This window comes from Electrona antarctica, assembly GCF_951216825.1.
Source record: "Electrona antarctica genome assembly, chromosome: 7".
NCBI lineage: Eukaryota > Metazoa > Chordata > Actinopteri > Myctophiformes > Myctophidae > Electrona > Electrona antarctica.
Genome location: NC_136812.1, coordinates 3,514,533 through 3,537,613, shown reverse-complemented (window position 1 = coordinate 3,537,613; position 23,081 = coordinate 3,514,533). Strand labels below are relative to the sequence as shown.

Sequence of the window (23,081 nt, the reverse complement as noted above, 5' to 3'; positions counted from 1 at the left end):
TTTCTGTCACTGACTTAAAAAAGACCTGAACTCTTCCCACAAAATAGATATAGGAAACTGGGAGAAAATGAATCCAGTCACAATTCCGCCGTTTTTAAACCACTTTTCGTTCATGTCATTATAGGTGACATTCTCCCCAAATCCTAGAAACAATTAAAGTAGTTTGTATTTTTGGGGAAAAGATATTTAACATCTGTGAGTATAGAGGGTATGCGTGTGACATCATCATCAAACCAGGAAGTTATGCAGGAATGCCTACTGAGTGGCAAATAACTTACTTTCTGGCCTTGACAGCCCATACATCCACACAGAAAAGTCTTATCTGATTGCATTAAACAACATTAAACAATGTTAAACTCACTTTGCCTGTTGCTTTGCCACTCGATGTGCCATTCACTTTAAGCATACGCATACTCTCTATTTGTGATATTAGTATAATAGACCTGAATGACATGCTTTGGAAGAAGTGATTGCCAGTATTCAATGTGGTTGTGCTGTAACTTCACACTGGGATTCTGGGGTGTTCCAAACACATGCAGTTCATCTCTATACTATCACTAACTTCACACTGGGATTCTGGGGTGTTCCAAACACATGCAGTTCATCTCTATACTATCGTTGCTGTCGGGAGGAAACCTCATAACTACATTTTTTACGTTTTTGATTGAACCAATGGAAAGTAGTAAAAAAATGCTTGGGACAAAACCTCTTAAAACACATTTTGTGCCCAAGACGTCTGTGGACGTCTTTGGTATTACCGCACGGGAAGAGCTGTGGACGTCTTTTATTTTTTGTAATAAAAAAAAATCAAACAAATCAAAACAATGATTTTTTTTTATACGTGGTGCCAAAGTGTGTGTTTTCGCCATTGAGAATGCATTTGGCGTTTCAATTAAATAACTCAGAAACTATAAAACATTTCAAAGTAAAAAGTTCCAGCATGTGTCTCCACAGTCAGCTGAATTATAAAAAATGTGAATGGATTTTCTAGGTGAAAGTGATTTTTGGGCAGTTTTGCGTGGGCTCTCAAAGTGTTAACTCAGTTGAACCCTCAAACTGTCTGGTAAAGCAGCCAACTCACACCACCTCTCCCCCTCTCATGCAAGTCATTGACAATATATAAAGTCACAACACCAACTTTGATGAGGCAGTATTGCTTTGTTTTCAAAACATAAGGTTTTCTTAATTTCCTGAAAAATGTACAGTATATTTTTCATAATCCTGAAAGATGAACATTTTGGAGTTATGTGGTTTCTCTTCCCGACAGCAGAGATATGCTCCCTCCACCCTGTGCTCCCTCCACCCTGTGCACCCTCCACCCTGTGCACCCTCCACCCTGTGCTCCCTCCACCCTGTGCACCCTCCACCCTGTGCACCCTCCACCCTGTGCTCCCTCCACCCTGTGCTCCCTCCACCCTGTGCTCCCTCCACCCTGTGCACCCTCCACCCTGTGCACCCTCCACCCTGTGCTCCCTCCACCCTGTGCACCCTCCACCCTGTGCTCCCTCCACCCTGTGCACCCTCCACCCTGTGCTCCCTCCACCCTGTGCACCCTCCACCCTGTGCTCCCTCCACCCTGTGCACCCTCCACCCTGTGCACCCTCCACCCTGTGCTCCCTCCACCCTGTGCACCCTCCACCCTGTGCACCCTCCACCCTGTGCACCCTCCACCCTGTGCACCCTCCACCCTGTGCTCCCTCCACCCTGTGCACCCTCCACCCTGTGCTCCCTCCACCCTGTGCACCCTCCACCCTGTGCTCCCTCCACCCTGTGCACCCTCCACCCTGTGCACCCTCCACCCTGTGCACCCTCCACCCTGTGCACCCTCCACCCTGTGTTCCCTCCACCCTGTGCACCCTCCACCCTGTGCTCCCTCCACCCTGTGCTCCCTCCACCCTGTGCACCCTCCACCCTGTGCACCCTCCACCCTGTGCACCCTCCACCCTGTGCACCCTCCACCCTGTGCTCCCTCCACCCTGTGCTCCCTCCACCCTGTGCACCCTCCACCCTGTGCACCCTCCACCCTGTGCACCCTCCACCCTGTGCTCCCTCCACCCTGTGCTCCCTCCACCCTGTGCACCCTCCACCCTGTGCACCCTCCACCCTGTGCTCCCTCCACCCTGTGCACCCTCCACCCTGTGCACCCTCCACCCTGTGCACCCTCCAGCCTGTGCACCCTCCACCCTGTGCTCCCTCCACCCTGTGCACCCTCCACCCTGTGCTCCCTCCACCCTGTGCACCCTCCACCCTGTGCACCCTCCACCCTGTGCACCCTCCACCCTGTGCTCCCTCCACCCTGTGCACCCTCCACCCTGTGCACCCTCCACCCTGTGCTCCCTCCACCCTGTGCACCCTCCGCCCCCTCCACCCTGTGCTCCCTCCACCCTGTGCACCCTCCACCCTGTGCACCCTCCACCCTGTGCTCCCTCCACCCTGTGCACCCTCCACCCTGTGCTCCCTCCACCCTGTGCACCCTCCACCCTGTGCTCCCTCCACCCTGTGCACCCTCCACCCTGTGCACCCTCCACCCTGTGCTCCCTCCACCCTGTGCTCCCTCCACCCTGTGCACCCTCCACCCTGTGCTCCCTCCACCCTGTGCACCCTCCACCCTTTGCTCCCTCCACCCTGTGCACCCTCCACCCTGTGCTCCCTCCACCCTGTGCACCCTCCACCCTGTGCACCCTCCACCCTGTGCACCCACCACCCTGTGCTCCCTCCACCCTGTGCACCCTCCACCCTGTGCACCCTCCACCCTGTGCACCCTCCACCCTGTGCTCCCTCCACCCTGTGCTCCCTCCACCCTGTGCTCCCTCCACCCTGTGCACCCTCCACCCTGTGCTCCCTCCACCCTGTGCTCCCTCCACCCTGTGCTCAGGGCAGCGCTGTAAACAGCGACGGCATGTGGCTCAGGGGGTAGAGTGGCTGGATGGTAACGGCAAGGCAAGGTTGCCAGTTCGAACCCTGTGGGCTCCTCCAGAGTTAGTGTCGAAGTGTCCTTGAGCAAGACTCTGAACCCCTAATAGCTCCTGATGTGCTGGTTGGTGCCGTGCACATGGTTTCTGCCACCATCGGTGTGTGTGAATGGGTGAATGTAATGCACAATCTATGTAAAGCGCCTTGGATCCAATCCAATCCAACTTTATTTATAGAGCACATTTAAAACAACAAAGTTGACCAAAGTGCTGTATGCAAAGCAGTAATAAAACATATACAATAAAATCAAACACTCAGGAGTACACATTATTCACGGTTTAAAAGCCAGGGAATAGAAATGAGTTTTAAGATGTGTTTTAAAAACAGGTAGTGTTGGAGCCAGCCTGACACGGAAGCTGGTTCCACAGTTTAGGATCTTCAATATATCCTGAATAACAGAAAAAAAGTTGCCTGGAATTGTCTGAAGGGAAAGTGTTGAAAATGGCCTGTACAGTATGGCCACCATTGACATCCTATTATAAGGCACTATTTTCTAAATGTCCTTATGCTTTAAGTAGCATGTGACATACTAGGGGTGTCAAACTAGGGGTTTTCATGATGCTGAATCCATTCCAAGTATTCGTTTTGCACAAAAACACTCATTAAGGGCTAAATTTAAGTACTAAAAACATCAAACAAAAACAGAGCAAGGTCAGTGGAGAGCAAAAACAAAGACCGAGGCAGTAAAAGAGGTAAAAAAAAAAGGTCAGCCAAATGCCATAGTAAAATATAGCTGCAAGCAGCGATAAGGCGGGACCAAGAAAGAAGACAATACACAATAAGATCAATTTGCAGAAATAAGACTCATGGGCTGAGTTGTCGGTAGCCCGGATTTGAACACACAACCTTGTGGTCGCAGGGCGAGAGCTCTACTGACTAAGCTACACGGAGACAATCAGTGACTACAATGTAAACATGAAAATCATTCAGTGTGTTTGATAACAATCATGTGTGTCCTCGTTTTGGGCATGTCATTATCCATTACTACAGTGTGTTCGCTGTTCATGCTTTCACGTACAAAGTTCTCTTCAACTGGAATTTCAGATAATGGTCCATACATTGTGTGTAGAACGTTTCACGCAAATTGCTCAAAAAACCAGGCAGAAAATCAGGTATAAGCATTCTTCAAACTGCTCAAAATGGCGGAAAGTCTGAGGGCAAGTAAGCTTACTTGTCAAAGTGACAGATGTGTTCCCTGTGAGTCAAGGAATATGTGGAAACAAGTGCCAAACGAGGCATGAGTTATGACTGTTCAAAGGTTTCATTTTCAAAGCACCCCCTTTTGGCCAATTGGACTAAGACTAAGCTTTTAGTGCTATTTGGCATGACCCTCTACCATACTGTAAAATGTCATAAGCATATGACGCTGCATGTATGTATTAGGGACAGAAGAAGATTTTTCACAAAACAGCAATTTTCATCGGCTCATAAAAACTTAAATTTTTCACTTAAAAATAATGTACTACGATTTGTTGTCCGTATAGGTCCAAAGTTCACGTGTAGACGTTTTCGTGCACTTTGATCAAAGATTCTGGGAGGAGATATATTTTAACTGTTTTTCATATAATTCAATGGTGCTCCATATATGGCCTGTGCACGCTTCTCTCCCTCAGGTATATAGGTATATGTGTATGTGTGTACCATTTATGCCCATATATGAAGATCTCTGTGTATGTGTGTACCATTTATGCCCATATATGAAGATCTCTGTATATGTGTATGTGTGTACCATTTATGTCCATATATGGAGATATCTGTGTCTATGTGTGTACCCTGTATGCCCTTATATGGAGATTCCATCTCACAGATTTCCCTAAGAAATCAGTTTGTTGATTTTGGCTAACGATCAGTGCACTTAGGAGGCCAGCTCAGCGTGACATCACGGAACTCCTTATTTGGGCATGGCTGACACAGAACTCCGTCGGTGGGCATGGCTTGTCGTCACAGTGACATCACTGTGATGATGTCACAGCGCCTGGTATAAATGCAGAACCCACACTGAGAAAATATCATTCACTGCCTTGTACCGACACAACATAGCCTCCTGCTGGACTCTTCACCACGTTGTACCGACGCAACCAGTTGGGTTCGCTCTCTTTCACGAAGGAAGTTGTTTCATTTTGTACACTTTTATTCTGAGCGTGTAGAGATGGCTACCGCCTGCGACCTCCCGACTGAAGAGGACTTACGTTGCGCTATCTGTCTGGACGTGTTCACCGATCCAGTCAGAACTCCATGTGGACACAACTACTGCAGAACCTGCATCACTCGCTACTGGGACATCAACGACGTGTGCAGGTGTCCGCTGTGTGCAAAGGTCTTTGACGAGAGACCAGAAGTATTTGTCAATACCTCCGTTTCTGAGATGGTTCATCGCTTCAGGAGTCACAAGTGGAAAGAAGAATACGAAGAAAAGATCAAACGCTTGGAGAAGCTCAGCAGGAAAGATGCAGACGCTGTCCTAGCAGACAGTGTGCAGATCTTCACTGCTCTGATCAGCTGTATTCAGAGAAGCCAAGCTGAGCTCGTTGATGCGATTGAAGAGAAGAAGAAAACAACAGAGAAACAGGCTGAAGGCTTCATCGAAGATCTGCAAAAGGAAATGACTCAGTTAGAGGAGAGAATCTCTGAGCTGAAGCAACTCTCACACTTTGAAGACCTCCTCCAGAGCGTCACATCCATCAACACCCCTCCACCCACCAAGGACTGGACGAAGGTCAATGCCCTCCAGTCTTCATGTGTGGGGACTGTGAGGACAGCTGTGGCTCAGCTGGAGGAGACACTCAGTGAAGTGATAGATAAGAAGCTGGGTGATGCTGAGCTGAGGAGGATCCAACAATATGCAGTTAACGTGACACTGGACCCTGATACAGCACATCCTGAACTCAGCCTGTCTGAGGATGGAAAACAAGTGAGTCATGGAGACGTAAAGAAGAATGTCCCGGACAACAAAGAGAGATTCTCTCCATGTCCCTGTGTCTTAGGAAAACAAAGCTTCTCCTCAGGAAGGTTTTACTATGAGGTTCAGGTTGGAGGGAAGACTGAGTGGGATCTAGGAGTGGCCAGAGAGTCCATCGACAGGAAGGAAGACGACATCATACTGACTCCCTACAATGGTTATTGGAATTTCGGGTTCTTTAATGGAACGTCATATGCTGACCCATATGACTCATATGACCCATATGACTCATATGCTGTCCCCCTCCCTGTAAGAGAGGAGCTCCAGAAAGTGGGAGTGTTTGTGGATTATGAGGAGGGTCTGGTCTCCTTTTATGATGCGGAGGCCAGAGTTCACCTCTACTCTTACACTGGCTGCACCTTCTTCACTGAGAAACTCTTTCCATTCTTCAGTCCATGTCGTAATGATGGTGGTAGAAACTCTGCTCCTCTGATCATCTCTCCTGTCAACATGAACGCTGCTCTCAGTGGGGACGGAGGGAACATTTCCCTCTAACTTCAAAAAGAAGAAAAACATTTCTAAACAAGTTGTCCCGGCAGTAGATTATTCATAAATAAATTATGCACGTCCTTAAAAAGCAAACAAAATCGCTCTGGCGCCTTACTGGTTTATAATATATGAACATATAATGCCAATATATGGCAAGTATGCAGAATATATGCACATATTTGCATTATTGTGCATATATGTGGATATGAAATATTACATAATATGTCTCGTATATAGCTTATATGTCCACATGTATGGATATAATTATCTACATATATGTACAGACATATATGCAAGCAGTCAATTTCGAATAATGTCACATGACAAAACTGGTGGGTCAAACTGAACAACCAATATGTCAATTTGAAGTTGAAGTCACGAGGACAACTATAACGAGAGAATATAATGTATCCATTAACGATTGAAATAATATTACAATATTTGCCTCTGAGACGTAGTGGAGTAGAAGTAAATGAAACTTGGAAACACTCCAGTAAAGTAAATAAATATCTCAAAATTGTTGCGAATGCAGCAATTTTGAACTATAGAAGATGGCCTAAACTGTCTGTGTGTCTGTCTGTGTGTCACGCTGTAACACCACCGACCCGCCACCAGAGGGCGTAGCTTTATCACACACACACACACACACACACACACACACACACACACACACACACACACACACACACACACACACACACACACACACACACACACACACACACACACACACACACAACTTAACTTAAAAAAACTTAACTTAAAAAAAAAATTAAAGAAAAAACTTTATTCTAATTGTTGTTATTGCAATTTACGAGCTGCGTTCGCTTCCCGCGTTTGCGCGTCTTACTTGTACTGAAGTAAAGTACTTAGTAGGCTACTTGGTTACTTGTGCGTGCACGGTGCACCCCTTGTGCGTGCACCCCTTGTGCGTGCACCCCTTGTGGTGCGCGAATGCCCTCTAGCTTGTAGTCCAAAATGTGGACTACAGACCATGTGACTTCCATTGGAAATGCTTGGGGCGGCCATGACACTCACAACACTCATACAACAAGCATGCATCATTTAAAGGTCTGAGTGAGGCCTTAGAGGTATTTGAGCATTTCTTATTTATCTTACTACATTTTATATTTGAAAACTTTAATTACCAGTTACTTTGTAGATTTTGATTATTATTATTGCAAAACATACATTAACCACATCAGTCCATTTCGGCCAGTATTTTGAAAATAGCCGATCTACAAGCTCACAATGCGTCGCGATGCGAGGCATTGTGAGCTTCTAGATGGGCTGTTTTCAAAAGATCTGTATACATTTTGAGAACTTGCAATGAGACATTCAGCATAAAGAGTACTTTCGACTTTTGCTACTTTAAGTACATTATTTGATACCAATAATTTTCTACTTTTACTCAAGGCAATTTTGAATTCCGGACTTTTACTTGTAACAGTTTCTATATCGCAGTTTCTATATCAAAGTAGTGATACTTTTACTCAAGTCCAAAATGTGAATACTTTTTCACTGTTACATAGTGGCTGCTACTGGTTGTGTTGTTACATTTTGTGACATATAAAGCCAGCAGAATGTTCTCCCCCCGTGTCCCCTAGGGTAGGTACCCTCACATGTTCTCCCCGTGTCCCCTAGGGTAGGTACCCTCACATGTTCTCCCCGTGTCCACTAGGTTAGGTACCCTCACATGTTCTCCCCGTGTCCACTAGGTTAGGTACCCTCACATGTTCTCCCCGTGTCCACTAGGGTAGGTACCCTCACATGTTCTCCCCGTGTCCCCTAGGGTAGGTCCCCTCACATGTTCTCCCCTAGGGTAGGTACCCTCACATGTTCTCCCCGTGTCCCCTAGGGTAGGTACCCTCACATGTTCTCCCCGTGTCCCCTAGGGTAGGTACCCTCACATGTTCTCCCCGTGTCCCCTAGGGTAGGTACCCTCACATGTTCTCCCCGTGTCCCCTAGGGTAGGTACCCTCACATGTTCTCCCCGTGTCCCCTAGGGTAGGTACCCTCACATGTTCTCCCCGTGTCCCCTAGGGTAGGTACCCTCACATGTTCTCCCCGTGTCCCCTAGGGTAGGTACCCTCACAAAAAACATGCAGTAATCCTGGTCTCTAAACTGTCTCCCCCTGGCCAGCCGGGGCGCCTGATGGAGGGGAAAGGAACTGGTTGGAATAACGTGTTCCTTCCACGCGCCACGTCCAACCAGGGAAACTCCCCCCTGTCAGGTGTAAAGGAGCAACTTGGACACTCAGGCATGAAGGAAGCATGAGTTCAAGTCCCCATATATGGGGACTACGTTGGCGGAGGGTGTGTAGAGCCCAGGATCACATTAGATAATTGACACAGGGGTGAAAAATGGGTTACAAAATCGTGGGATAAAAAATATAAAAAAATAAAAATAAAGCCAGCAGAAACATGAAACTCAGGGCTTTATTAATTCCCCAACACACCATATCATATCGCCTTAATGTTAGCATAGCTTTGGCCAAGTATTTCAGCATTTCACACTCGTACATTTCACACTTTCACACACAAAAGAACACACCGTAGGTCAATATAACTGTTCAGAGCAAAACAAAATGACGCAACGAACCACGGCTCACAAAATCAGGTCAATTGAATAGCTGGATCATTTCTGAAAGGTTTTCAAGCTTAGAAATAATCTAATGTCGTTGTTGACTCAATGCCCCAACGTCAGTTTAGTTCAAGTAAAAAAATAACCCACTCGTATTCTCTACACATGTACACAAGTACACATGCTACCTATTCAACTCATTTCACGTTCCATTGAGTTCCCAATAACATCAAAACTACACAGTGGACGCATAGCACTGTTTGAAGGTGTAACCATTAGGAATAATCAAAATCTCAACATTAGAGGCGTGTAAGTCAGTAGGCTGACAACCTGTGGGTCAGATACCCACATGATTTATTTTTGGTTTTTATTTGTTTCTGTGTTTGTTTGTTTTTTTGGGGGGGGGGGGGGGGGGGGGACAGTGAAGTGACAAATGAAGGACTTCACTCTACCAAGTCCCTCATGCGAGCCCTGCGCCACAGAGAGCTCGCTCTCGACTTGTCACGGTTGAGTACTGAGGAGAAAATGTAACGACCAAAATGCTGGATGAGGCCTTGATCAGGCAGAGAAGCATGTCAGTGTTTACTGTTTAAGGACTCAAAAACTAGGAACACAAACAAAAACACTGTGTGGATGGCACACTGTGTGGATGGCACACTGCTGTCAAGACATGAGACACAATGAACTAGCAAGGAGGAACCACAGGCAACAGGGGGGGTATGAATACACACGGACACAGGTGAACTCAACTGATAATCAACACAGGGATTGGCTAGGAGACTAAGGCCCCATTTACACTGGCAGCCAAATCCAGCCTGAATCAGATCTGAGCCACATCCAGATTGGAATCTGATTTGTCTAAATGAGTCATGTGACCATTTAAACGAATCCGATTTCAATCTTGATGTGGCTCAGATCTGATTCAGGCTAGATTTGTCTGCCAGTGTAAATGGGGCCTAACAGGACACAGGTGGAGAAAATTTCACTAATGATCACAGGGAGCTGAGCCAAGACAGGTAACAGTGAGTGACTAGAGAGGAAACCGACCAGGACACTATAACATTACTACAAACTAAAGGTAAACCGACCAGGACACTATAACATTACTACAAACTAAAGGTAAACCGACCAGGACACTATAACATTACTACAAACTAAAGGTACTTACGTGGGTGTAAAGTCAAACTCAAACTGCAACTAGGAACACTTCAACACAGCAAAATGCTGCGTTCAAGTTCAAGAGGGTTCGGACAAATGAAGGAAACTCTCCAGCAGTTATTGACTGATTTTCACAGTGTAAAGTGCTGCCTTCTCACTGTGTGTTACCTCTCAACTCAAGGGGTATTTTTTCCTAAATAAAGAAACTTGAATCATCAAAGCTGCCCTTCAGAGTTGAACGCATAGCCTGACCATAGCCTGACCATAGCCTGACCTAGCTGTCTCCTCTAGAACGTTGTTCTGCTCTTAATGTCTCCATATTGTAACTCTTTGTGTTATTCTTCAGTGTCACACAAAGGCATCAAACTGCAAGCTCGAAGTGTGCAGGCGCTTCTCGTTTCGAGCTTGTAGGTGTTAGAGGGGCAGGGGCTGAAATCCCGTTAAGAGGGCACTTTTGGACAAAAATAGCGAAAATAGCAGATCCACAAGCTCTCACGTTGAGAGCTTGTGGATCTGCTATATTCAGGGTGCAACCCAGCACTCTTCATCTAATGGAGATGCGGTGCAATAGCCGCTGCCACACGGTCGAAAGAGCTGCGCACGTTCTCGGCTGCGCGCAGCTTAAAGCTTGAGTTTTTAGACAGCTGGTGGATGGAAATTAAGCTCCACCTCCGCCGAAGACTTGCGCGACGGCCAGATTCCCGGAAACGCTCTCCTCCGCTCAAGTCTTCGGCGGAGGTGGAGCTTAATTTCCATCCACCAGCTGTCTAAAAACTCGGAATTTAAGCTGCGCGCAGTTTAAGAAGTGCGCAGCTTAAGACCGTTTTGCGCTAAGGTGTGGAGACGGTGAATGACATGGATTTCTAAACAAATGTGTTCAACACAAAATGATGCGTTCAAGTTCAGGAGACTTCGGAAAATGCTGCCTTCCGGCATGGCATGGAATGGAAAGGAAAGGAGGGCATTTGCATTTCTTTCACCATATAGTAAATGCTGCATTTGTGGTCTGTAAAGGGCAGTTGGTTTTACAGACGGGTAAAAGGGCAAAGGCTTCCTTTGATGTCTATGTGTGCACGTCCCTGGGTTTGGACATAAAGACTCCTCTCTCAGCCTGTTTGCTCTCGTCGGATCCCTCCCCTCCAGAAGGACATTGCAGAGTTATAGTTGCCTGACAGTGGAGTGCACATGAGGGCACTGTGGGAGGTGGTGCTCAAAAAGCCCACAAAAAGGGCACGTGCACGACGCAGGCACCCGCGCCGTCTGCATGCGGGACTTTTTAGCGGTTTGTAGCCTTTTTTTGCCTTCATTTTTCCCTCATTTGACCACCTGGCACCTGCGGTACTGTGGGTCCAGTACCTGCAGTACTGTGGGTCCAGCTGGGTCCAGTACCTGCAGTACTGTGGGTCCAGCTGTGGGTCCAGTACCTGCAGTACTGTGGGTCCAGCCAAAACATCAGAGCCACAGTGTGAGGACATACTGTACCAGAACCACGTTAGGCAGGCCAGCATGAGACAATTAACCAAAGTCCACTGTAACAAAATATTCAGCAAAACAAGGTTAAGTATTCTGATAGCTTCACATTCACAACAAATACATGCTTGACTACCAGGTAACAAGACAGTATATATCCTGAGGCTTTACGCTGCTTCAACACACACACACACACACACACACACACACACACACACACACACACACACACACACACACACACACACACACACACACACACACACACACACACACACACACACACACACACACACACACACACACACACACAGAGCTTGGTAGCTGCCCAAAGCAACAAGCATTTAAAAAATGCACCAGAACATTATACAGGAAGGGTGTCTCGTATAAATATTATGTTAACAGTTTTTACTAGTACTGCTTTTGCTTTATTTTTTATCCCTGTTGTCCGTCAAAAACTCAAAACAAGCTTTTTTCAACGGACCACAAGTTATAACTAAGCAACTATAAACAACCGTTGATCATGGTCGCCTTTACAAAAAGTATTTTCAGTGTGGAATTAATTAACGTAAAGCTGCTACAAGCAATAATATGTCAACATTTTAATTACCTTTTTTTTTTGTGTCACACATCTAGGGGCCGCAATCTGCATTCAAAGATTTTCCTAGAAGCTTTGTCATTGGTCGATTTCCCTGTCTACTTCCTGATTGGTTAGTCATTTCGACCAGGTTTTTTTTCCGACCACTGGGAACATCTTTGAATGCAGATTGTGGCCCCTAGATGTGTCACAGAGACTAAATCATTTTTTAGAGCGTTTTACTCATTGCTGGCTGTCTGAATATACCAAAAAAAAATAATGTCATTAAATGTTGAGAAATATTGCTTATAGCAGCTTTAAAGTGTGCTTTGTGGCCGCCCCCCCGCACGTGTGCGGGCGGCCGCTAATGACCTCGCCTGTAGCGCCACATACAGTATGTACAGTAGCGAGCAGCCCTGCAGGTGTTAAGCCATTTTGGGCGGGAACCCCCTTTTGGTGTTTGAAGCATTATGTTATACTTTAGCTATTGAAAAATAGCAGATCTACAAATTCATAGCGCGGCACCGAGTGCCGCGCTACGAGCTTGTAGGTCTGCTATTTTTTTTAAATCGTGAAAATGTGCCTCAAATCTTTGATTATATATTCTTTCAGAGTTTCAGTTTTAAACTCAAATCTTTGCTTCTGGGGGAGTTCTCTGCAGGAACAACATATTTTCAGATGGGGGTCGGTGGCATATTACATATCATTACATATCATATTACATATCATTTATATTACATATCATTTATCATATTACATATCATTTTTGGGGTCCTTGACATGAGGTTTTTCAGAAAAAAGGGCATTTTAAAAAAGACATTTTTTAAATTTCGACATCAGGCCTAAATGGGTTAAACCTATTGAACCTGCAAATTGGTCCTGGGCCGAAGAAGAACTGATTATCACTCTGTGCTTATCGTCCGACACACAGCAGGCATGGCTCATCACAAGACCATTCACACAACTTCTGAACTTTCTGAAATTCATGACAAGTGAAAAAAATGAACAAGAAATGATCCAAAATGTCTTGGAAGGCGTTTTTTTCGTGTATGTATGTATGTATGTATGTATGTATTTGGCACGAAAGCAATTATCGAATGTGTCACTTCGTAATTGCAACGCTGGTCAAAGTGCCTGCTGGCAAAGACTGGAGGGTTGTTGCATCATTATGTTATCAACAATCAAAGGCTAATTAGAGGGAGAGGTCATTTCATGTAAAACATCTCTAATTATGCAGTCACAGTTTGGTCTGAGCTGCACCGATCACCATAGTAGCGTTTTACTTTACCTGCAGCTAACGTGCACAGAGGGTATGCATACATGCGTAATGCGTGTATTATCATCATCGTACCCGGAAGTTACGCGGGAATGCCCACTGAGGCCTCATTCACACGTACCAAACACCAATCAAGCAAATGTTTGGTCGTTTTTTTTGTTTTTTTGGGCCACCACAATGCGTTTCCAATGGGAGTCACATGGTTTGACCAAACATTTTTGTTTGATGAGGGGGGAGGGGCAGAACACCACCAGCAATCAGCAATCAAACACAAATGTTTGATCAAACCATGTGACTCTCATTGGAAAAGCATTGTGGTGGCCCAAAAAAAAAGAAAAAAACTACCAAACATTTGCTTGATTGGTGTTTGGTACGTGAGAATGAGGCCTGAGTGGCAAAAAAACGACTTTCTGGCCTTGACAACCCAAACAGAAAAGTCCTATCTGATTGCATTAAACGACGTTAAACGACGTAAAACTCACTTGTTCCCTTCTCCGTGTCATCAGTGCCCATTTCTGAGGTGGGGTTGTCGAAAGGGCCTTTCTGTGTGGAGTTTGCATGTTCTCCCTGTGTCCCCTAGGGTAGGTATACCCTCACATGTTCTCCCCATGTCCCCTAGGGTAGGTACCCTCACATGTTCTCCCCGTGTCCCCTAGGGTAGGTACCCTCACATGTTCTCCCCGTGTCCCCTAGGGTAGGTACCCTCACATGTTCTCCCCGTGTCCCCTAGGGTAGGTACCCTCACATGTTCTCCCCGTGTCCCCTAGGTTAGGTACACTCACATGTTCTCCCTGTGTCCCCTAGGGTAGGTACCCCCACATGTTCTCCCCGTGTCCCCTAGGGTAGGTACCCTCACATGTTCTCCCCGTGTCCCCTAGGGTAGGTACCCTCACATGTTCTCCCTGTGTCCCCTAGGGTAGGTACCCCCACATGTTCTCCCCGTGTCCCCTAGGGTAGGTACCCTCACAAAAACATGCAGTAATCCTGGTCTCTAAACTACCTCCCCCTGGCCAGCCGGGGCGCCTGATGGAGGGTTGGAATAACGTGTTCCTTCCACGCGCTACGTCCGTCCGGGGAAACTCTCCCCTGTCAGGTGAAAAGAAGCAGCTTGGACTCCTCATGCATTGAAGGAAGCATGAGGTCAGTCCGCTGCCCCCCCCCACCCCCAGGTTGTCAGAGGAAGTGTAGCGCCCAGGATTACTTTAGATAATTGGCACTGGGTGAAAAAACTGGGTTGCAAAATCGTGGGATAAAAATTATTTAAAAAAAACAACTCACTTTGCCACTCGACTTCCTGTATAAAAACACATAAAACAACCTAGGCTATCTAGCAATGAATGTCTGTTTTTGATGCATATTAAAGACTTGAACGAAAAATAGCCGACAAAATAAATGTTTGAAAATGTTTGACAGCTGTCCCTGACTCTCCTACAATAACAGGGACCCCATGAAGGCCTAAAGTGTTTCTTTTTTAAAGCACACAAATGAGACTGAGGTTTATGACCGTAAAACGTGGCTCTATTTTACTTGTTTTTTTTCCCCCTTTCCTAGACTAATAGAATGTTTCACAATCTGGTTGCCGTAGCAACAAGGATAAGGTGACAGAAGAAACAAAGCTGTCGGTGGCAGAAATGCACTAAGTAAATAAGAGCGAGTAAATTCCTCGTTCCCGCTGGCAGCTTCCATCACTCAGAACTAGTGGGCATGTTGTTTGTTTTTCTACTTGTGGTGCATAATGATCAGAACGCCTTTAACATTTACACGTTAACAAAACAAGAAATACTACCGCACGTTTTAACTATACAGTATTTCGGTGTTGATGAAGCAACGATGACCGATACTTAAGAGCACGGGAGAAGCGTGCACACGCACAGGCACAGTCGCACGTGCACACACACACGCACGCACGCACGCATGCACGCACGCACGCACGCACGCACGCACGCACGCACGCACACACACACAGAGCCGCACGCTAGTATAACAAGTGAGATATGTTAGAGAGAGAGACAGAGACAGAGAACATTTAATTATTCCACTCCCAAATTACACACACATCATCATGGCTGTGAAGTGAAGGTCTCGCAGTGTCTGTTGACACTGTAAAACGCCTTATTTCACTAATTACAGCTCAGTGAAGACAGCAGCTGAACCATCGCATCATCATAACACCGTACGCACTGTACGGCCGGCGGTAAATAACAGTTAGCACAACTGAATAACATTCGAGATCAATTGAGAGACTCGCAGAGCGGAGACAAAAAAGCTCTCTTTTGGAAACGGGTGTATTTGTTTTTCGGGGGGAGATTCAGGAACTCCAACCACCATATAGGAGGAAGGAGGGAGTCTTATCTGTTCCTTGAGGGAAGGAAGGGAGGCTACATCTTCATCCAGCTGATGTCTGCTCAGGCGGCCTTATAGTGAGCACATAACGCCGCTGTGTCTTGTTTCAGGGAACACTTTGGCATGGTGCCACGTATCGTCAGGTGGAAACAACAACAACAACACATGCAATTTCTCTAAACATATGTGATATATATTATGTACAGGCTGGGGCCGAAGTAAATCAGAAGGGCATAATCAGGATAAAATGTCCTCTCCCTTTGACCTGCTGACAGGTGCATTTCTAGGCCTGTCTCGAAGGGAGCCAGTGATTTGCTTGTTTTGAGGGCAGGGGGAGGGCATTCCACGCCTGAGTAGCAGTGCTGTGCTGTGGAAGGTGAATTTGCCCACATTTGTTTTATATTTGGGAGACACCTCGACACATGGAAATGGAACCTAGGACCATCTGTCTCACAGGCGCCAGGTGGCCTCTCTGTACTCATTCAGCTATGGCCGCCCCATTTTATAGTCAAATTCAAAGTATCTAGCTCGCTGCTTTGCAGACATTGACATTCTAAAATATAGTCAAAGATGTTTTTTTTTTCATGGAACAGAAATGACAAAAACAGATGGCAGCGTGCTATAGCTGTAGCTGAACCTTTTTTTTTGGGAGGCATAATTACACCCTCTCCGTGTCGCCTTCAAAAGATTGATGATGTTTGCCTGGTTGGAGAGACTAAAAGCTAAAACTCCTGCAACAAAATGTCCTGAAGTTACACCTCCTAGAAGAAGTATACTATACTACTAACTCTGGCAAAGTGCATGACTGGTGAGAATCCACAGATTAGTGTTGTGAGGCTGCCTTTGTGATGGATAAAACAAACAGATGTGTTGTGACTCGCTGCCTTTGTGTTGATGGATATGGCTGATTGTGTTTCCTTATCTCCTGCTATCGACCAGGATTAATGCACCCGCCAGCGCCCGGCCAGGGGGGACTAAATCAATAACTACCTAAATTCCATGGCAGCGGCCTTGGCCAAAAAAAGAAAGAAAAAAAAGAAAGAAATATTTTAGGAGGGGCTGCCGTGTCCCTAGCTGTTACAGGAGGGACTGCTGTGTCCCTTTAGCTGTTACAGGAGGGACTGCCGTGTCCCTAGCTGTTACAGGAGGGACTGCCGTGTCCCTAGCTGTTACAGGAGGGACTGCCGTGTCCCTAGCTGTTACAGGAGGGACTGCCGTGTCCCTAGCTGTTACAGGAGGGACTGCCGTGTCCCTAGCTGTTACAGGAGGGACTGCCGTGTCCCTAGCTGTTACAGGAGGGACTGCCGTGTCCCTAGCTGTTGCAGGAGGGACTGCCGTGTCCCTAGCTGTTACAGGAGGGACTGCCGTGTCCCTAGCTGTTACAGGAGGGACTGCCGTGTCCCTAGCTGTTACAGGAGGGACTGCCGTGTCCCTAGCTGTTACAGGAGGGACTGCCGTGTCCCTAGCTGTTACAGGAGGGACTGCAGTGTCCCTAGCTGTTACAGGAGGGACTGCAGTGTCCCTAGCTGTTACAGGAGGGACTGCCGTGTCCCTAGCTGTTACAGGAGGGACTGCCGTGTCCCTAGCTGTTACAGGAGGGACTGCCGTGTCCCTAGCTGTTACAGGAGGGACTGCCGTGTCCCTAGCTGTTACAGGAGGGACTGCCGTGTCCCTAGCTGTTACAGGAGGGACTGCCGTGTCCCTAGCTGTTACAGGAGGGACTGCCGTGTCCCTAGCTGTTACAGGAGGGACTGCCGTGTCCCTAGCTGTTACAGGAGGGACTGCCGTGTCCCTAGCTGTTACAGGAGGGACTGCCGTGTCCCTAGCTGTTACAGGAGGGACTGCCGTGTCCCTAGCTGTTACAGGAGGGACTGCCGTGTCCCTAGCTGTTACAGGAGGGACTGCCGTGTCCCTAGCTGTTACAGGAGGGACTGCCGTGTCCCTAGCTGTTACAAGAGGGACTGCCGTGTCCCTAGCTGTTACAGGAGGGACTGCCGTGTCCCTAGCTGTTACAGGAGGGACTGCCGTGTCCCTAGCTGTTACAGGAGGGACTGCCGTGTCCCTAGCTGTTACAGGAGGGACTGCCGTGTCCCTAGCTGTTACAGGAGGGACTGCCGTGTCCCTAGCTGTTACAGGAGGGACTGCCGTGTCCCTTTAGCTGTTACAGGAGGGACTGCCGTGTCCCTAGCTGTTACAGGAGGGACTGCCGTGTCCCTAGCTGTTACAGGAGGGACTGCTGTGTCCCTTTAGCTGTTACAGGAGGGACTGCCGTGTCCCTAGCTGTTACAGGAGGGACTGCCGTGTCCCTAGCTGTTACAGGAGGGACTGCCGTGTCCCTAGCTGTTACAGGAGGGACTGCCGTGTCCCTTTAGCTGTTACAGGAGGGCCTGCCGTGTCCCTAGCTGTTACAGGAGGGACTGCCTTGTCCCTAGCTGTTACAGGAGGGACTGCCGTGTCCCTAGCTGTTACAGGAGGGACTGCCGTGTCCCTAGCTGTTACAGGAGGGACTGCCGTGTCCCTTTAGCTGTTGCTTTGTCCTGCCACTGGTTGGACACTTATCATCAGCATGTCACTGAGACGAGGTATAGGGGACAAGCATTAACCCATACTGGGCGGGAACCCCTTTTGGTGTTTTAAACATTGTTATAATTTAGCTATTGAAAAATAGCAGATCTACAAGCTCGTAGCGCGCCACCGAGTGGCACGCTACGAGCTTGTAGGTCTGCTATTTTTGAAAAATCGTGAAAATGTGCCTCAAATCTTTGAATATATATTGTTACAGAGTGAACATTTTAACTCAATTATTTGCTTGATCTGGGTTGGGGTCCCTGGAACATCATATTTTCAGATGGGGGACGGAGGCCAATTACATATTATTTTTGGGGTCCTTGACATGAAATATTGAGCACCACTGATACAGGATTTAGAAGACATTAGTAGAATCGTCCCCAGGTCAAAATGGGTTAATAGCTGACCTATTAGACTGAAGAACTTCTCTTACTGCTGGCTGCCGGTCGGTAGACCCTTTGTGCCAGTTATTTTTGCCGATTGTTCTCACAGAGTTGTGAGATCTGCTACTGTAAGTTTTAAGACTACACCGGCGTACAACTAAGTATAACAAGGCTTTATCACTGCGTGAAAAGAGGAGTTAACGGGCAATTATGGGCACTAGATTTGCCCGTAAACCTCAAGTTTAAGCAGGCTTATAGTTTGTTGGAAAGTTTAACAGGGGTTTCCTGTAATATACACATCCGTATTCCATGCTTTTTGCACAGTGCAAGATGCTTCAAATGTCCCCTTTGTGGTACAGATAAAAAGTATGAGCCACGACAACACTTCTGTTATTATATTCTTCCATCTTTATTTATTCTCCATCAACACTTCCGTCTTTTTTTGGAGTGGAGCCGTGAGTCATGGAGCCATTGATAGCATTGTGTCATCATGTACAGCTCATCCTCTCCCATGCATGCCATGCTCTCATACACTGTCTGGGGCTTAACCCATTTTGAGCGGGAACCCCTTTTGGTGTTTTAAAGCATTATGTTATACATAGCTAAAATAGCAGATCTACAAGCTGTGATATTTTTCATGGCTGCAATATTTTTCAAAAATAGCAGATCTACAAGTTCATAGCGCGGCACTCGCTATTTTTGAAAAATCGTGAAAATGTGGCGCAAATCTTTGAATATATATTTCAGAGCGAGTGCTTTTAACTCAAATCTTTGCTCCTGGGAGGTTCCTGGAACAACATATTTTCAAATGGGGGCTGGCGGCCAATTACATATATTTTTGGGGGTCCTTGACATGAAATATTGAGCACCACTGGTACAGAAAAATAGGTATTTCAGAAAACTAAGATTTTTTTTTAAAATCAGGCCTAAATGGGTTAAATGGCTGCGGCCTGTATAGCGCATAGTGTCACCGCTGCGCCGAGCATTGTCCCGTCATAAGACGTGATAGAGCAGTGTTGTGCACAGAGCACACAGACACACGCCCGACACGCTCAGGGCCAGATCCGCGGCCTCCCGGAGCCTGGCCTCGCCATTCAGCGCGCTAAGCCACGCCTCCCGGAGCCTGGCCTCGCCATTCAGCGCGCTAAGCCACGCCTCCCGGAGCCTGGCCTCGCCATTCAGCGCGCTAAGCCACAACAGATGATTCCTGGCGTCGGTTCTATAGAGCCAGGACGTTCCCACGCTGGTGGTGTCATCATCTCCTCCTCCTCCTCCTCCTCCTCCTCCTCCTCCTCCTCCTCCTCGCTGTGAGCCGTTGTTGTCGCCGCCGTCATCATCGGTTGGAAGCGTTCCTCTCCTCGCCTCCCCCACCCCCCCCACCCCCTCCCCCCGCTGCTCTGCGGCGCTGCTAGGGGCCTCTGTTTGATCAGCCCTGATCAACAGATGCTCTGCGGATGAGAGGACGTGATCAGCCCTGATCAACAGATGCTCTGCGGATGAGAGGACGTGATCATTATCAACTTGTTTGCCTGACAATGTTCTGGCTTCATTGTTTTGGCGCTTCATTGAATGAACCACTTTATACGCCTGGCATGGTCGCTAGTTTTTGGGAATAGGCGGGGCATATTTTTTTAAAGAAGGGGTAGGACCCGATAAGTTTTTAACTAAACTTCTTCCTATCCCTTTTTCGAACAAAACTATAAGGATATTAGATATACCTTGTTTTATTTCTTGTTTTATTATTATTTTAATTCTAGTTCTTCCTTTATTTCCATTGCCTGTTATTTTATGTTTTAATATGTTCGAAATAAATAAATAAATGAAAATGAAAAAAAATGAAAAAAATAAATATTTTGGGCATAGGCATACCGGTAGGTATATATTCTTATAAGGCATATAGATACATTTGGCGCAATAGATATATATAGGCATATTTTTGGCATATAGACATAGGGCAATTCTTTTTTTATCAACCCATTTTGAGCGGGAACCCCTTTTGGTGTTTTAAACATTATGTTATAATTTAGCTATTGGAAAATAGCAGATCTACAAGCTCATAGCGCGCCACCGAGTGGCGCGCTATGAGCTTGTAGGTCTGCTATTTTTTAAAAATCGTGAAAATGTGGCGCAAATCTTGAATATATATTCAATATATATTCTTTCAAAGTGAATGTTTTTAACTCTTTCTTTCTTTCTTTCTTTCTGTTTATGGGAACAAGCCCATAAATCTTTTTCCATTTTTACTGTGGCTTTCTCATAGACAAAACAATAACATTATATAACAAGGAGCAAAATAACATCTTTGCCGCTGACTGACTCTTGCGAGGGTTTTTTTTCTTTCTGCCAGGACGAGAAACTAGAGCATGCAGGGTTTATTACCAATATTATATTTCCTTTGTGATGATAAATAATTCAATAGGAGACGATAATAAACAAGTGGGATGTCTAAATGTCACCTGCTGTGTGTCAGTGAGTGCGGCGATACCTGGGGAAATCACGCCACCTTGTGGCACACACATGTAAATGCTGCGATGCACAGCTGTGTTGGTGTGCAGTGTCTCATAATGTATCTTCATAACTTCACAGAGACTCACCCAGGAAGACTTGGATTGGCACGGTAACCATAGCAACCACCAAACACAGAACTGCTGCATATGCCTATATGGGGGGTAAAAAAAACAATAACAGCGACATTATTAATTTTCAAAATATGCAGCTTGCACTGTCTTTATTTGTGTCGTCTGCTCACAAGACGCCGGCCGGCTCTGGTCGAGAATATCGTTGCTGTCGGGCAGAAACATATATATATTTATTTGTAATTAACGCCCTCCTTGATCATATTACAGGGTGATTTATTGATGAATACTTTATTAGCTTAGGAAAAAGCTCAAGAAAGCAGTGTTGTTTTTGGCATCAAATTTCTATTTTAGTTTTAGTCGTAGTCTCTTGAATAGTTTTAACTTAGTTTTAGTCACATTTTAGTCACCTGGAATGTTTTAGTATTAGTCTAGTTTTAGTGTTAGTCTAGTTTTAGTCGACTAAATGTCATAAGATTTTAGTCGACTAAATCTACAGTTGATTTAGTCGACTAAAAGGTATTTTGGCGGGCCTTGATGCTGTTGTAATGACTGTTTTTACACTTGCTGAAAATAGCCGATCTGCTATTTTCAGCATGCAACCAAGTGTAAAATGACTTATACTGGATCTCTTGTCCACTAGACCCTTCCTAACATTTTAGTCTAGTTTTTATTTGTTGACGAAATTGTCGACATATTTAGTCTTAGTTTTAGTCGTCGTACCTTAGTTTTCATTTAGTTTCCATTTAGTTTTCCTCAGTGAAAAAAGGTAGTCGACGAACATTTTTCGTCTTAGTTTTAGTCGACGAAAACAACACTGCAAGAAAGTATACAGTTCAACAAGAAAGACTAGTATGCCTAGTATGGCTTGTTTCCATTGGGGTCCTTCATATTCAATTCATCTGGACATTTAATGGTAAATGGTAAATGGTGCATTTATATAGCGCCTTTATCCAAGGCGCTTTACATAGATTGTGCATTACATTCACCCATTCACACACACATTCATACACCGATTGCGGCGGAAACCATGCAAGGCACCAACCAGCACATCGGGAGCAATTTGGGGTTCAGTGTCTTTGCGACGTGTTGTGAGCTTGTATAGATCATCTTCTATTTTCAAATAGCCACTGTGTGTGTGTGTGTGTGTGTGTGTGTGTGTGTGTGTGTGTGCGTGTGCGTGCGTGTGCGCGTGCGTCTCTCTCTCTAGATAGAAGACACTTTCAGCAGGTTGTCCCAAGAGATCCACTGTGTGTGTGTGTGTGTGCGTGCGTGCATGCGTCTCTCTCTCTAGATAGAAGACACTTTCAGCAGTGATCCACTGTGTGTGTGTGTGTGTGCGTGCGTGCGTGCGTGCATGCGTCTCTCTCTCTAGATAGAAGACACTTTCAGCAGAGATCCACTGTGTGTGTGTGTGTGTGTGTGTGTGTGTGTGTGTGGCTGTGCGCTCCACTCACCAAGGTCAGCAGTGTCGCGCAGCCACTCATCTTCGTCACGGCCTGTCCCAGCTGGACCCTGAGCAGAGCCACGGAACACGGTGTCACAGCCTCCGCAGGCTCCGCCTCCACACACCTGTACAGACACACAACACGGTGTAACACCTCCACACACCTGTACAGACACACAACACGGTGTAACACCTCCACACATCTGTACAGACACACAACATGGTGTAACACCTCCACACATCTGTACAGACACACAACACGGTGTAACACGTCCACA

At 46.4% G+C, this 23,081-nt stretch overlaps 2 protein-coding genes across 2 annotated transcripts in view; one reads left to right on the top strand and one right to left on the bottom strand.

Annotated features, from left to right (window-relative positions):
- Nucleotides 1-5,122: 5,122 nt before the first annotated feature.
- On the top strand, nucleotides 5,123-6,427 carry LOC306927340 (E3 ubiquitin-protein ligase TRIM11-like; the record flags this gene model as incomplete). The annotated part of the gene is made up of 2 exons (XM_079507051.1): nucleotides 5,123-6,089; nucleotides 6,291-6,427. The coding sequence occupies 2 exons, from the start codon at nucleotides 5,123-5,125 to the stop codon at nucleotides 6,425-6,427; spliced, it is 1,104 nt and encodes a 367-aa protein (XP_079363177.1).
- A 13,346-nt stretch (nucleotides 6,428-19,773) lies between these two features.
- The window catches only part of LOC306927339 (protein sel-1 homolog 3), a gene marked incomplete at both ends in the record, with an annotated part of 81,483 nt that continues 78,175 nt past the window's right edge, over nucleotides 19,774-23,081 (bottom strand). Inside the window, 4 exons of the mRNA XM_079507050.1 lie at nucleotides 19,774-19,999; nucleotides 20,087-20,270; nucleotides 21,375-21,438; nucleotides 22,814-22,928. Coding sequence (XP_079363176.1) covers nucleotides 19,774-19,999; nucleotides 20,087-20,270; nucleotides 21,375-21,438; nucleotides 22,814-22,928 — 589 coding nt within the window. The remainder of the gene's footprint in view (nucleotides 20,000-20,086; nucleotides 20,271-21,374; nucleotides 21,439-22,813; nucleotides 22,929-23,081) is intronic.